Below are 14,833 nucleotides of genomic sequence, written 5' to 3'. Positions count from 1 at the left end.
GATGAGGAAGTAGAAGAGTGGGTTAGTTTGCAGAGGACACGAAGGTTGGTGGTGTTATGGATAATGTAGGAGGGTGCTCTAGGTTAATTACATCGATAGGATGCAGAGCCGGGCTGAGGTGTGGCAGGGTTTAGGGTTAGGGCTTAGGGTTAGAAGTGTGAAGTGATACACTTTAGAAGATTCAACTTGAAGACAGAATATTGTGTTAATGGTAAGATTCTTAATAGTGTGGGGGAAACAGAGGGACCTTGGAATCCATGTCGATAGATCTCTCTAAGTTGCCATGCATTGATAGGCTGGTTAAGAAGGTGTATCGCCTGTTCACCTTCATTAGTCAGGGGACTGAGTTCAAGAGCCACGGGGTAATGCTGCAGCTCTATAAAACTTGTTAGACCTTATTACAGGAAGGATTGGGTTAGACTACATGGTGCATTGTGTTCCATCTGGTTCCCTCATTATAGGAAGGATGTCGAAGTTTTAAAAAGGGTGCAGAGATGATTTTACCAGGATACTGTTTGGATTATACAGCATATCTTAAGGATGGAGTAGCCGGCTGGTGGCATAGTGGCATCAGCGCTGGACTTCGGAACGAAGGTTCACGAGTTCGAATCCAGCCGGCTCCCTTGCACACTGTCCATCTGTGCTGGGTTGAGCGTCGAGCTAGCAACTCGGCCTCATAAAAATAAGAAAGTCTGCTAAAAAAACACCATCATGATGGCATCCCAATGACTCCATTCAGAGTTAAGGGCCGCCTTCTTCTTCTTTTCAAGGATAGAGGCATTGATCGTGAGAATAGCCAGAGGCTTTTTCCCAGGTCTGAAATGGTTAACATGAGGTGGGCATAGTTTTAAGTAGGTACAAGGGGGATGTCAGAGGTAAGTTTTTCACACAGAAGACTGGTGGGTGTGTGGAATGCTCTGCCAGCGATGGTGGTAGAGGCGGAAACAATAGGGTCTTTTAAGAGACTCTTTTATAGGTATATAGAGCTTGGAAAAATAGAGGGCTATTGAGTAGGGAAATTCTAGGCAGTTTCTAGAGTAGGTTAGAGGGTCAGCACAACATTGTGGGCCGAAGGGCCTGTAACGTGCTGTAGATTTCTATGTTCTATGTTCAAAGGTAGTTGATTTTTACAAGACGTACATGGAATGTACTGCCGGGGTGGTGGTAGAGGCAGATACGTTAGAGACATTTAGGAGACGCTTAGATAGGTACATGGATTAATGAAAAACGGAGGGCTATGTGGGAGGCGAGATTTAGTTTGATTTTGGATAGGTTAAAAGAGTCGGCACAACATCGTGGGTCGAAGGACCTGCACTGTGCTGTACTGCTCTATGTTCTTCTATGTCAGACTCAAGATGAATCGCAGGCGCAAGAGCTCAATCCAATTTTCTGAAGAGCAAATCTTCCAACGGAAAACTCTAGAAACGTGTGTGAAGCGGCGTTAACATGTGGCGTAGGTAGTTTAACCTGGCAAAAGGAGACGGTGGAAAGAAACACGGGGTAGCTCAAGCTTTACTCATAGGGGTCTACTTCTTTCTAATCTGTTTCCCAGAATACGTTCAGTCTGCGTTTACTGAAGCTTTCGTTGATACAGGTGACCTCTGATTATGGGAGTGGAAGCTTTGGTTATGGTGGTGAAGAATATTGGGCGAGGAATAACACGTTCACTCCTATCTTATAAAGGATCCAACATTTCAATCGAGTTTACATACATATACTTAAATGAATACTAAATCTTATTTCGTGCTAATTTCCGGCCAGCCTTTCAAAATGGTGTGACTGACTTAGTTCAACTCTGGAGGAAGTACTGGTTCGCTCTGGCGTTACCGTAAGAAAGTCTAAACATAATGTCTTTTAAAACCACAACCCATGAAAAGATCAACATAACGTACAGATAAATAACCATTCCCCTCACTTACTGCACAGTTCTAGCGTTGCAGTGCACCAGTCGCGGAAGGCGGTTGGCATTAAGTGTCACACCGGTGTGGAATTTCTCCGGAACAACTCCCAGCGCGCTCCCGACGAATGAAAGCGCCCTGCGTCGTAGCAACAGGGAGCAGGAACCTAGCAACACGGATTGCAACACAGTAATATCGTCTGGAACACAGCAACTGGAGTTCACAGTACAGGCTGCCGCTCGAATAGGGTCTTAACGAAAAGCAAACGTGTAGGGCTGGGTCGTCACCACTACCAGGCTTTCGACAGAGTGCAGGGTGGAGACTGTTGTTTTTAAGGCAAGACGCGTAAAACATACTAACAAATCAAAAGGGATTGCAAGATTATTCAACATTTCCAGTACGATTTGCAGCTTAAAAAAAAAATTTACTAATCTGACTCTGGTAAATTTTTTTCTGAAAATTCCTGGTAGAGCTGTGTCGTGAGACTCCACTTAGTGAAATAGGAAATAATGTTTCATTGATATTCAAGGATCTCTGCGAGGTCTTTCAGACAAGTTATTTGGTACTGTATTTAATGACTTTAAAACGATATTGCGCTGTTCATATTTGTTGTTTGTATTTGACCAAAGTTCTTTGTTTTATATGGAAGCTGCGCGATGCCGTCAGTTTATCCCTTTGCAACACTCGACGGCTTTCCGACTTTGTTCGGACATGTTAGGGAAACAAATATCATCTTCGTTGTTGACACATCGCAAAGCATGCAAGCCTACCTTAGTGCCACGAAGTTTCATCTGAAGGAAGCGCTTTTGGCTAAGGCCTACACACTCACCAGTCGCTTTAACATTGTGGAATTTTCCAATAAGGTAGAGTTTACATATCCTATAATGTATACATATTTTCAAAATGGAACGTTTCGCTGGTAAATAATTATGCATTGTATTCCTAGTTATATTTATTAATTGAAATTGTATTAATAGGTTTATATGTAGAATACTCAATCTGTATGATTTGAGTTGACATTGCAATTGTAATACATTATTTCTGGTAAATTATCAGGATTATTGGATCTTGAATAATGATTGCTATTCTAATATCCATTCCAATACATATTTATACTTACTTACAGGTATACTATCAGTGAAGCTAGAATATAAGAACAGGGAAGTTATGCTGAATATTTATAAGACACTGCTGTGGCCTCAATATGAGTATTGTCTTCAATCCTGATTGCAACATTGCAGGAAGAATAGGTGGGAATTAGAAGTAGACCAGAGCAGGAAAAAAATATCAGAATGATTTCTGGGATGAAGCAAGGATAGTGATACTGGCACTCTCTCTATGAAAGAAATATATATAGACTGACAAACACTAATGGCACAAGAAGACAAACTGTTCAAATAAGATTAATACTGAGAACATGAGTTGTAAAGAGTTGAAAGGTTTTAGAATTAGTTCAGAGTAGATCTGAAGGAACCACACCTTAAGGAGCCTGATGATTAAAGGGTAATAACTATTCCTGAACATGGTGGTGTGGGACCTAAGGCTTCTGTACCCCCCCCCCCGCTTGAACGTAGTAACGAGAAGCTGACGAGGGCCTGGACAGACAGCCCGGGAGACTGTTCCTCTTGGTGGAGGTCAGAAATACAGAACTAATGTTCCGTGAGGAACATTATCCTTTAAACGCAGTGTGGTTGTAACCTGTAATACACTATCTGCATGGTTGGTGGAGGCAGGTTGCATTGTGAGGTAGTGGGATAAGTATATGCCGGAGGAAAGGCTAAAGGGAAAGAGCTTGGAGGTGAAATGAGAACATCCTTGGGTAGGAAGCTGGTGCGTTGGTGATGGGCTGAATGGCCTCCCTCTGTGTTGTAACTATTGTATGATTCTACAGATATCTAATGCTGTCTCCTTTCATGTAGGTATCCAAGTGGTGTGACCGTGTGCTAATATGTACTCCACAGACTGTTTCCAGTGCAATACAGTGGCTTCAGTCTCTCACCTGTGCATTGGGCAGGGATCTACTCAGTGCATTAACAGCTGCATTCAATGACCCATTATGCCAGGCTATCTACTTGGTTACAAATGGTCTACCTGACAATGGCTTAAAGGATATTTTGCACGTGCTACCATTCATAGCCCGCGGTCGGCCAATACACACTTTCTACTTGTCTGAGAAATGGCTGGACAGTGAAACTCGAGAGTTCCTGCAGGGAATCAGCAGTGTCACCCAGGGAAGTGCTCATCTCATTAGGCTCAACCACTGTGGAACAATCAAACAGGTAACTAATGGAAATTAAATAACTATGTAGAAAACATACCTGTCACACCGTTTTCAGATCAACTTACATGCATGAAATTTTAAATCCTTCAGGAATGCTTGCAAGTGTACAAAGTTCAGCTGTGACTAGCAAATCAGAGTTTGAATTACAGCAGTAGCATTAAATCTTAGAATAAATGTCTTTCAGAAAAATACAGAACCTCAGCCTGTTTATTAACTGAAATCTCAAGGAAAATAAATTATATGCTGTGAATTATGGCATATTGAAAACTAATATAAAGCAGGCTGCTGAGTGTTTTCAAAACTTAATTGGAAATAATTGTGCAATAAAATGTAATAATCATTTAAATTTCTCCGGTGAATAACGGCATGCTGACTTTTTTGAATGGTGCAGTGGAAAATTCTCAGTATAATCCCTCCAAGGGTTGTACGATCTCCAACAGTCCAATACTTCAGGAGCTCTGCAAACTTCTAATTCCAATCTCTTGCACATGTTTCACCCCACCAGAAGTAACTCAGCATATTGCCTATTCCCTGGTATCTTGCTCACATTCACTGCTAAACCTACACAAAAGAAAGAAATTGAAGTAACATTTGGCCATTCAACCCCTGCCCCACTATTCAACAAGATCGAAACTAATCCTTAACTTCAACATAACTTTCCTGTCATAATCCCATATCTTTCATTCCACTAATAACCAATGACCTATCAAACTAAACATTTCTTAGGGTTAACCACACAGCAATCAGAGGGCCCAAAGGATCACTGGGGACCCGAGTCACCCCAACTACAAACTGTTCCAGCTGCTACCATCTGGGAAACAGTACCGCAGCATAAAAACCAGGACCAACAGGCTCTGGGACAGCTTCTTCCACCAGGCCATCAGACTGACTAATTCATGCTGATACAATTGTATTTCTGTGTTACATTGTCTGTCCTGGTGTACATACTATTTATTATAAATTGCATATTGCACATTTAGATGGAGACATTATGTAAAGATTTTTACTCCTCATGTATGTGAAGGATGTCTGTCTGTTTCCAATGTTCACCACAGATGCACAGTCCAAACTCAACAAGTTTTAAACCTAATTCTATTTCAATACATTTGCAATTGGGATTATGCTTGAGATAATTGTCTGTTATATTTTTCTTTGTGGCTTTACACCAATTATACACCAGTGTTATTAAAGCATCATGACGCATCAAGAACACTGAAATAAGTTTAAGTGAAAATAGTGAAATAGTTCACATTGTCAGAGGGATAAGAATCAGAAGACATAATAAGAGTGACAGAAGGGAATAATACAAAGAAAGCACAGCAGTACCTCTACTTTCTTAGATGTTTACAAAAATTTGACATGTTGTCTAAAACTTTGACAAACTTCTATATGCGTGTGGTGGAGAGTATAGTGACTGATGGTATTATGGCCGGGTAAGGAAGCACCCATGTCCTTGAATGGAAAAGCCTACAACAAGTGTGGATATGTCCCAGTCCATCAGGGGTAAAGCCCTCCCCACCATTGAACACATCCACATGGAGTGTTTTCCCGGGAAAGCTCTGTCATCATTAAGGACCCCCCACCATTCAGGCCATGCTCTCTTCTCACTGCTGCTATCAGGGAAAAGGTACAGGAGCCCCAGGACCTGCAGTGCCAGGTTTAGGATCAGTTACTGCTCCTCAACCATCAGGCTCTTGAACCAGTGGGGATAACTTCACTCAACTTCAGTTGCCCCATCACTGAACTGTTCCCTCAAGCTATAGATTCACTTTCAAGGATTTTTCATCTCATGTTCTCAATATTTATTGCTTATTTATTTATTGATTGATTTTTCTTGTGTATTTGCACAATTTGTTGTCTTTTGCTCATTGTCTGTTTGTCTGTTCTGTTGGGTGCAGTCTTTCATTGATTCTATTCTGTTTTTTCTGTTTACTGTGAATGCCCACAAGAAAATGAATCTCAGGGTTGTGTATGGTGACATGTGTGTACTCTGATAGTAAATTTACTTTGTACTTTCATACTTTGCATGTTGACATTATCTAGATTGGAATACCATGGGTGGCTTTTAAAAAGAAACTGGACAGATACTTGAGGGAGGAAGAAAAATCCAAAAGATAGAGGAAGGGCTGGAGAATTGGACTAAAGTTTCAACTCAACAGTTCATTATCAGTTGATAATTTTCAGCTGGAATCTTTCCTAGAATGTAAAAGTGACATTCTAGGAAAGTGACATGTAGAATGCGAAAGCCTTCACACACAGGATGGTGTGTAATTAGAATGAGCTGCTAGAAATAGTGGTTGAAATGGTCACAAGATTTAAAACCAACTAGGTAAGTACTACATGGATAGGAGGTGTTGAGAGGGCTGTGGCCAAATACAGGCAAATAGGACTAGCTCATTGAACAACACAGTTGGCATGGATGAGTTAGGCTGACGGGCCTCTTCCCATGCTGTCTGACTCTAAATATTGTGAGGAAAATGTCTACTTTGTCAGAGAATCTAAAGATATAATTACTGTTGCACAGGTGATTCCTATTTATCCTGCAGACCACTCAATCTCTGGGCCTCTGTACTCGGATGTGAAGTACTGCAGTGTCAAATCTCCACTGGATAAAAGTCCATTTATTGACTCCCAGGCAGGATGTTCCGACGCAGAGAGTTTTCATATGCATCCAGTGAATGTGTACAGTCCGAGAGATTACGCTAGGTGGGCTTTTTATCTGCATGTTTGATTAAAATATATGTATTCATTATCATAAAATGTTGATAATAATCGTAAAACTTACCAAACAATTCTACATCACTCCATATTTTGTAATGTTACATGGTGCATTAAGATCCAGAGCACAATTTGTTTAATGATTTATTTTGAGACAATATTATTAAAATATCCCTCTACTGCAATAAATAATGAAGAAAATTAATTCACCCTAATAATAATAATAATAATTTGATTGTTTTTAGTGGACTATTACATTATTGAAATGATTAATTGGATATTTAATAGAATGGTTCAATTAACAATACAGCATTAAGAACAAATTGCTGATGATTGCACAATGTTCAATCCCTTTCAGCAAATCCTTAAGCTATTTTCTCTTCAAATTACACCTTATGTTTTTCATCCATCTCTTCATTTTGATAGAGCTGGCTGGTGGCATAGTGGCATCAGCGCCGGACTTCAGAGCAAAGGCTCCTGAGTTCGAATCCAGCCGGCTCCCTGGCACACTTTCCATCTGTGCTGGTAAAAAAGAAATTGCCTGCTACAGAAACATCAACAGCAAAAAGTTGATGGCCTATGCTCTCTCGTGAGTTTAAAAGGCAATTTCATTTTCCTTTATTTTGATTATGCCTTTGCTTCTGCCTCCATAATTTCCAGGAAAATTGCTTACAAAATGCTGGCAGTAAACTGACAGGACAACAATTGGGCATGGCCTGAGAAGTGGGAAGTAGCATTCAATTAAAGGAGTCTAATCATCTCACTTTGATATATAAATGCAGGCACATAAAGAGCACTCCATTCATACTCCTTGTTGTCCAGCTTTGAAATAGCAAAAACACACATAGTTGAGTCAGGAGATGAGCCACAATGCCACAGGATAGCCAGCTTCTGACCTGCCGTTGTAGTCACAGTATTTATGTAGCTAATCTCCTTGTCAATGATACCTGCAGAGACTCAATATATTCCAAGGGGAAGATTTTACTTAAGAAGCTCCAGGTCGAAGGAACTTGTGCTCCTTTTTAAAATGTTATTGTATATTCATGTTCATTGGCAACTTATCTTTTCACTGAGTTGCACTTTAGCGGTTTTACAAAATATTTTAACAAAATGTGAGGTCAGCACCACATTTCTCACGAACAACTAAGCAGTATGTATTGGCCTTGTCAGTGATGCCCTTCTCCTCTCGATGAATATAATTCATTTTGATTTAAAGTTTCACACTCTGAAAGCTGTATTTTACTTGTCAGATACTTAACTTATTAAACTTGTTATCCAGAGTACTTACTGGATGTTAAGTATTTAGATAATCCTTCTACTAAATACAGGTTAGCCAGATGTAATTTACTTCTGTTGTACTAAATATTTCCTAGATTCATTAATATTTTAAATTAGGCCGAGGCTATATAGGTTTCGTTAGTTCTAAGCAGCTTTGACATTTTGATAATATTACTAAAAATGGGGACAAATGATTCACCAAGCTATCACAATTGCTGCTAATTCTAAAGCTTATGTTGCATCGTCCTCTCTGAATTACACCTTAAAATTTTCATCCCCTCTTTATATATGAATGTGTCTTCATTGCTGTCTGTCATTGCTTGGAGAATAAAGCTGCTTATGAAATACTATAATTCATTGTCACTTTCCAATTCCTCCTCTCTTCAAAGTATTATTAGTAAGCACTGTTTACTAAAATAAATTTAGAGTTTTCACTGTTACCTTTCCCAGTAGTATCTGCAAATATACTGACCCATGTGTGGGACCTCTTGGATCAAGTCACTTGGCTTTTGAAGTTGCTGTCCTTGCAAGGCAAGAGTCTGATGGATTCTTTTACCTGGGCACAATCAAGCAAGAGGTGGAGTGGAATTTTAGTTTTATCATTTATATTGACGTATGAATAATATCTACTAATTTTTCACAGTTCTGGCTGATTTCTTGTCATTGTTATTTACCAATAAGGGTCAAGTTCTAAACTTGTTATCATTCTTTACATGTTGTTTGATATTGATTTTTCAATATAACAATGATACCACTAAAATATTTGTAATGGCTTTTACAGGAGGAAATGCCATTGTGGTTGCAACCTATTGAAAATGGTGCAGCTTTGAAACAAGTTGCTGAGTTCTGTTTTCCTAGCTGATGTGATAGTGTCGAAATATGCTGCCATTAATGCCACAAATGGTAGAAATGATCCTAGAGTCATAGGAGAGTCATTGAACACTACAGCACAGAAACAAGCCGTTTGGCCCATTGGCTCCATGCTGAGCCATTAACCTGCCTAGTCCCATTGACCTGCACCCAGACCATATCCCTCCTTACCCCTCTCCTGCATGACTCTAGTAATATCTCTTAAATGCTGAAATCGAACCTGCATCCACTCTTGGACTGGCAGTTCATTCCTTGCCCTCACCACCCACTGAGTGAAGAAGTTTCCACTCGAGTTATCCCCTTAAATATTTCAGCTTTCACCTTTAACCTATGGCCTCTAGTTGTAGTCCCACACAACTTCAGTGGAAAAAGCCTGTTGCATTTACCCTATCTATAACCGTCATAATTTTATATACCTTTCAAATCTCCCATCAATCTTCTGCGTTCTAAGGGATAAAGTCCTTACTCAGGTCCTCAAGTCCCAGCAACATCCTTGTACATTTTCTCTGTACTCTTTCAATCTCATTTACATTGTTCCTATAGGTAGGTGAATAAAAATGCACAGAATGCTCCAAATAGGCCTCACCACCCTGTTGGGGGTTCTCACTTTTTGTCTATCATTCCTTCTTTGTTTTTTTTTCTGTTTTGTGAAGAGTGAGAATTTCAGATTGTATACTGTTTTATGTACTAAATGGAACCATTAAACGAACATCTTATACAATTTCAACATAACACCCCAACTCCTGTACTCAATATATTTGATTTATGAAAACCAATGTGCCAAAAGCTTTCTTTACGGCCCTACCTACTTGTGACCCCACTTTCAAGGAATTAACGATCTGTATTCCCTGAACCCTGTGTTCTACCACATTCCTCAGTGTCCTACCGCTCACCGTGTGATACCTACCCTGGTTGTCCTCCCAAAGTGCAACATCTTACACTTATCTGCCTTACATTCCACCTGCCATTTTTCAGCCTATTTTTCCAACTGGTCCAGATCTCACTGCAAGCTTTGATAGTTTTCCTTGCTGTCCCTATATCACCAATCCTAGTGTCCTAGTATCATCTGCAAATTTGTTGATCCAGTTTATCACATTATCGTCCAGATTGTTGATATAGATGACAAACAACAATGGACCCAGCACTGATCCCTGCAACACAACCATCTACTACCACTCCCTGGCTTCTCCCACAAAGCCACTAACCTGCACTTGAATGCCAAGCAACTGAACCTTCTTGACCAACCTTCCATGTGGGACCTTGTCAAAGGACTTGCTAAAGTCTATGTAGACGACATTCACTTACTTGCCTTCATCAAGTTTCCTGGTAATTTCTTCAAGAAGACATGATTAGACATGTGGTTAGACATGATGTATCACACACAAATCCATGCCGACTATCCCTCTTCCAATCCCTTAGAATACCTTCCAATAACTTTCCAACTACTGTTGGCAGGCGCACTGCCCTATAATTTCCTGGTTTATTCTTAGAGCGTTTCTTAAACAATGAAACAACATTATCTATCCTCCAGTCCTCCCATGTCTCAACCATGGCTAAGGTTGTTTTAAATCTCTCTCCTAGGGTCCCTGCAATTTCTGCATTTGCCTCCCACAGGTTCTGAGGGAACACTTTGTCAGGCCCTGAGGATTTATCCACCCTAATTTGCCTCAAGACAGCAAACACCTCCTCCTCTGTAATCTGTATAGGGTCCATGAACTCGATGCTGCTTTGCCTCACTTCTGTAGACTCTGTGTCTATCTCCCGAGTAAAAACAGATGCAAAAATTCCTTTTAATATCTCTCTCCACTCCACACATAGATTACTCTCTGATCTTATAGAGAACCAATTTTGTCCTTTCCTGTCCTTTTGCTCTTAATACAGTATATCTGTAGAAGAAGCCCTTAGGATTCTTCTTAACTTTACCTCATACTATCTTTTAGCCATCCTAATTTCCTTCTAAAGTGTTCTCTTGCCTTCCTTATACTCCTCAAGTACCTCATTTGTTTCTACCTGCCTGTACGTGCTCTGCATCTCCTTATTCTTCTTCTTAAACAAGGCCTCCATATCTCTCGAAAATCAAGGCTCCTTAAACCAGTTATCCTTGCCTTTTATTTTGACAGGAACATACAAAGTCTGTACTCTTTTTCACTTTTCAAGGCCTCCCACTTACCAAGTACACCTTTGCCAAAAAACAATCTGACCCGATCCAGACTTGCCAGATCCTTTCTGATACCATCAAAATCAGCCTTCTTCTAATTTAAAATCTCTATCCAAGGACCATACCTTTCCTTTTCCATAATCACCTTGAGACTAATGGCATTGTGATCACTAGATGCAATGTGTTTCCCTACACAAACGTCTGTCACCAAGCCAGTCTCATTCCCTAACAGCTGATCTAGTATCACACTGGCCCTAGTTGGGACTTCTACGTACTGATTAAGGAAATTTTCCTGTACACATTTAACAAGCTTTTTTCCATCCAGGCTTTTTACAGTATGGGAGTCCCAGTCAATCTGTGGAAAGTTAATGTCACCTACTATCACAACCTTATGTTTCTTGCAATAGTCTGGAATCTCCCTACAAATTTGCTCTTCTAAATCCTGCGGACTTCTGGGCAGTCTATACAGTAAAATACTCCCATTAAAGTAGTCATACTTTTCTTATTCCTAAATTCTACCCCTAAAGCCTCACTCGGTGAGTTCTCCAGTCTGCCCAGACTGTGTACTGTGGTGACATTTTCCCTGACCAGCAATGCCATCACTCCCCCTTTAATTTCTCACACTCTATCACATCAAAAGCAATGGAACCATGGAATAGTGAACTTCCGGTCCTGTCCCTCCTGCAACCTCATCTCTCTGATGGCTATAATGTCATAATTCCACATGCTAATCCATGTCCTAAGCTCATCCACTGTTCCTGCAGTGCTCCTTGCATTGAAATATACACAGCTTAGAACATTAGTCCAAGCATGCTCAACCTTTTGATTCCTGACTTTGTACATTGGCTTAATAACATCTTTTTCCACAACCGCTCCATTATCTATTCTGGCACTCTGGTTCCCATCCCCCTACATCTCTAGCTTAAACTCCCTTGTGCAGCATTAGCAAACCTTCCCACTAGAATATTAGTCCTTTCCAGTTCAGGTGCAAACCATCGCTTCAGTACAGGTCCGTCCTGCATAATCTTCTTAGCCACTGGTTAAACTGTATGATCTTCCTATTTCTGGCGTCACTAGCCTAAGGCACAGGTAGCAATCCTGAGATCATAACCCTGGAGATCCTATCCTTTAACTTAGCACCTAACTCCCTGAACTCACTTTGCAGGACCTCATCACACCTCCTAGCCATGTTATTGGTACAAACCTGTACCATGACCTCTGGCTGCTCACCTTCCCACTTCAAAATGATGTGGACTCGATTGGAGATGTCCCTGACCCTGGCACCCAGGAGGCAACGTACCATATGGGAATCTCGTTCTCATCCACAGAAACCTCTTGTCTGTTGCCCTAACCAATGAATCTCCTTTCACTACAGCTCACATCTTCTTCCCCTTCCCTTCTGAGCCAGACTCAATCCCAGAGAACTGACCTTTGTAATTTTCTTCTGCTAGTCCGTCCCCTCAACACCCCCCCACAATATCCAAAGTAGTATATCTTTTGTTAAGGGGTACTCTGCACTGGCTACCTATCTCCTTTTCCCCTCCTGACGGTCACCCAGTTAGCTGTGTCCTGAACCTTGGGTGTAACTACCTCCCTGTATGTCTTGTTTATCAAACCCTCAGCCTCCCGAATGATCCAGAGTTCATCCGGTTCCAGTTCCAACTCCGTAGCTGGATGCACTTCTTGCAGGTGTAGTTGTCAGGGACACAGGGCATCTCCCTGCCTTTCCACATCCCACATCTAAGTGACTTTGATCATGGAATGGTTGTTGGTGCCAGACAGGGTGGTTTGAATTTGAGTATCTCAGAAACTGCTGAACTCCTGGGAATTTTCATGCACAACAGTCACTAGTGTTTACAGAGAATGGTGTAAATAATAAAAAAAAAATCCAGTGAATGGCATTTCTGTGAGCGAAAATGCCTAGTTAATGAGAGAGGTTGGATGCGAATGGCCAGACTGGTTCAAGCTGACGGGAAGGCAACAGTAGTTGAAATGACCATGTGTTACAACAGTGGTGTGCAGAAGGACATTTCTGAATGGACAACGTGTCAAACCTTGAAGTGGGTGAGCTTAATGCCATTGGTGTTTATGGCACAGCTTTGACATAAGTTAGCCTAGTGCTAAACCCCAACTCCAGAACCTACAAAATGCAAATCAGTGATCTTTTGTGATGTGAAGACATGATTGAAAGAAACATGGATTTGTGTGGAAATCTGAACCACATTATGGAGTCATATTAGTTCATAACATAATGTACAAATGGATTAAACCATGGACTGTTGAATATTATTATCCATAAAGAAGGTAATCAAACAAAATTCAACATAAAAATAAATACTGCAAAATAACTTATTTTCCCGTTGACAGATAAGGAAAGGAATATTCCTGATTGAGTTTGACAAATCTAGAATGGATCAAGATGGGAACTGTCAAATCTCTGTGCAGGAGACTGCATTATATGACATTATTCAGTACAACGAAGGAATGAGGCATTCTGTGGTCCCTGGTGATTATGTATTAGCACCTTGGGAATCAGATGGAAACAGATATGGTCCTGGGAAAGTGATAACTGGAATTGAGACCAGAGATCCTCTGCAAGGTATGATCTCCAATTTGAAAAATTACTAACATATATGACCGTTTTCCTTATTAAAGATATGTTGGTCCTTATTTTATCTTTGTTGTTCCATTTGAATCACAGATTTGGGGAAAAAAAATGAATGAGAGTGCAAATAGTCAGTTGGGTGATAGCAAATCTACACTAAAGTTACTGAGATCTAGAGAAAATGTTGTTTAATTGTACATTAGCTGTCCTTTGGTTCAGTATTAATACATTGTAAAAATAATTTTTGTTCTTATACCATACTCTATCCGTTCTTCCTCCCCTACAATATACAGTATACCACTAAATGCTTATGGTTCAGTCGCTCTGATGCAAATTCAAAGTAATTTGGGACTAACCTTGCATTCGCTTACTAAAGTGCCCCAAAATGGCATCACTATTTGAAGAGTTGAGTAGTGAATATCCAGTTTTGTTTCATTCTACTAGTTGTGAGAGTTGAATCATGATGGCTTCAAGAGTATGGAAGTAGGTCATTAGGTCCAATGAGCACGTGCTGTCCATTAAATATCTATTTTCACACTGATTATTCACTAGTCCCATTCTGATCTTCCCACATTAACTAATCCCCCCCCCATCCCCAGATTCTGCCACTCACCCATGCTCCAGGGGAATATGCATTGTGCATTTAGTCTATCAACTGAAACATCTTTGGCATGTGGGAAGAAATCACATCACCCAGCAGAAACCCATAGTCGTATAGAGATAGTACAAGTTCAACATTGACAGCACAGGGAGGTCAGGTCTCTGCTTCTACCACCAACATTAAGGGATGTCCACTTCTATTACTGTATGAAGTATTAAAGAAATCAGAATTACATACACTTTTGAATATTGTATTGTAAGGATTATATATTCAAATTGTCTTCTATAGTAATAAACCTCACTGGTTACTATTGTGTCTTGCTTTTTTTTCTTTATCTATAATGGTAATTAAAGGTATTTGCCACTGAAAATACAGTATATATTTAGTGATTGCTTTGTTACATGGACTGATATTTGAAATTCAG

General features: G+C 40.3%; 1 protein-coding gene and 1 long non-coding RNA gene across 9 annotated transcripts in view; one reads left to right on the top strand and one right to left on the bottom strand.

Annotated features, from left to right (window-relative positions):
* Positions 1 to 2,036, bottom strand: part of LOC140205205 (uncharacterized) — a 34,491-nt gene extending 32,455 nt beyond the window's left edge. The window contains exon 1 of one of the 2 annotated variants that reach the window (XR_011887778.1): positions 1,920 to 2,036. This is a non-coding gene — a long non-coding RNA (uncharacterized lncRNA). The remainder of the gene's footprint in view (positions 1 to 1,919) is intronic. The other variant, XR_011887779.1, reaches the window with a different exon arrangement.
* A 40-nt stretch (positions 2,037 to 2,076) lies between these two features.
* The window catches only part of c11h11orf16 (chromosome 11 C11orf16 homolog), a 39,007-nt gene continuing 26,250 nt past the window's right edge, over positions 2,077 to 14,833 (top strand). For 2 of the 7 annotated variants that reach the window (XM_072272581.1, XM_072272582.1), the window contains exons 1-5: positions 2,077 to 2,761; positions 3,818 to 4,177; positions 6,704 to 6,885; positions 8,626 to 8,752; positions 13,571 to 13,802. In XM_072272581.1, coding sequence (XP_072128682.1) covers positions 2,555 to 2,761; positions 3,818 to 4,177; positions 6,704 to 6,885; positions 8,626 to 8,752; positions 13,571 to 13,802 — 1,108 coding nt within the window. In that variant the 5' untranslated portion in view covers positions 2,077 to 2,554. The remainder of the gene's footprint in view (positions 2,762 to 3,817; positions 4,178 to 6,703; positions 6,886 to 8,625; positions 8,753 to 13,570; positions 13,803 to 14,833) is intronic. The other 5 variants (XM_072272579.1, XM_072272578.1, XM_072272577.1 and 2 more) reach the window with 5 other exon arrangements.

This window comes from Mobula birostris, chromosome 11 (genome assembly GCF_030028105.1).
Source record: "Mobula birostris isolate sMobBir1 chromosome 11, sMobBir1.hap1, whole genome shotgun sequence".
Lineage (NCBI taxonomy): Eukaryota > Metazoa > Chordata > Chondrichthyes > Myliobatiformes > Myliobatidae > Mobula > Mobula birostris.
This window is presented reverse-complemented; position numbering and strand designations above follow the sequence as displayed.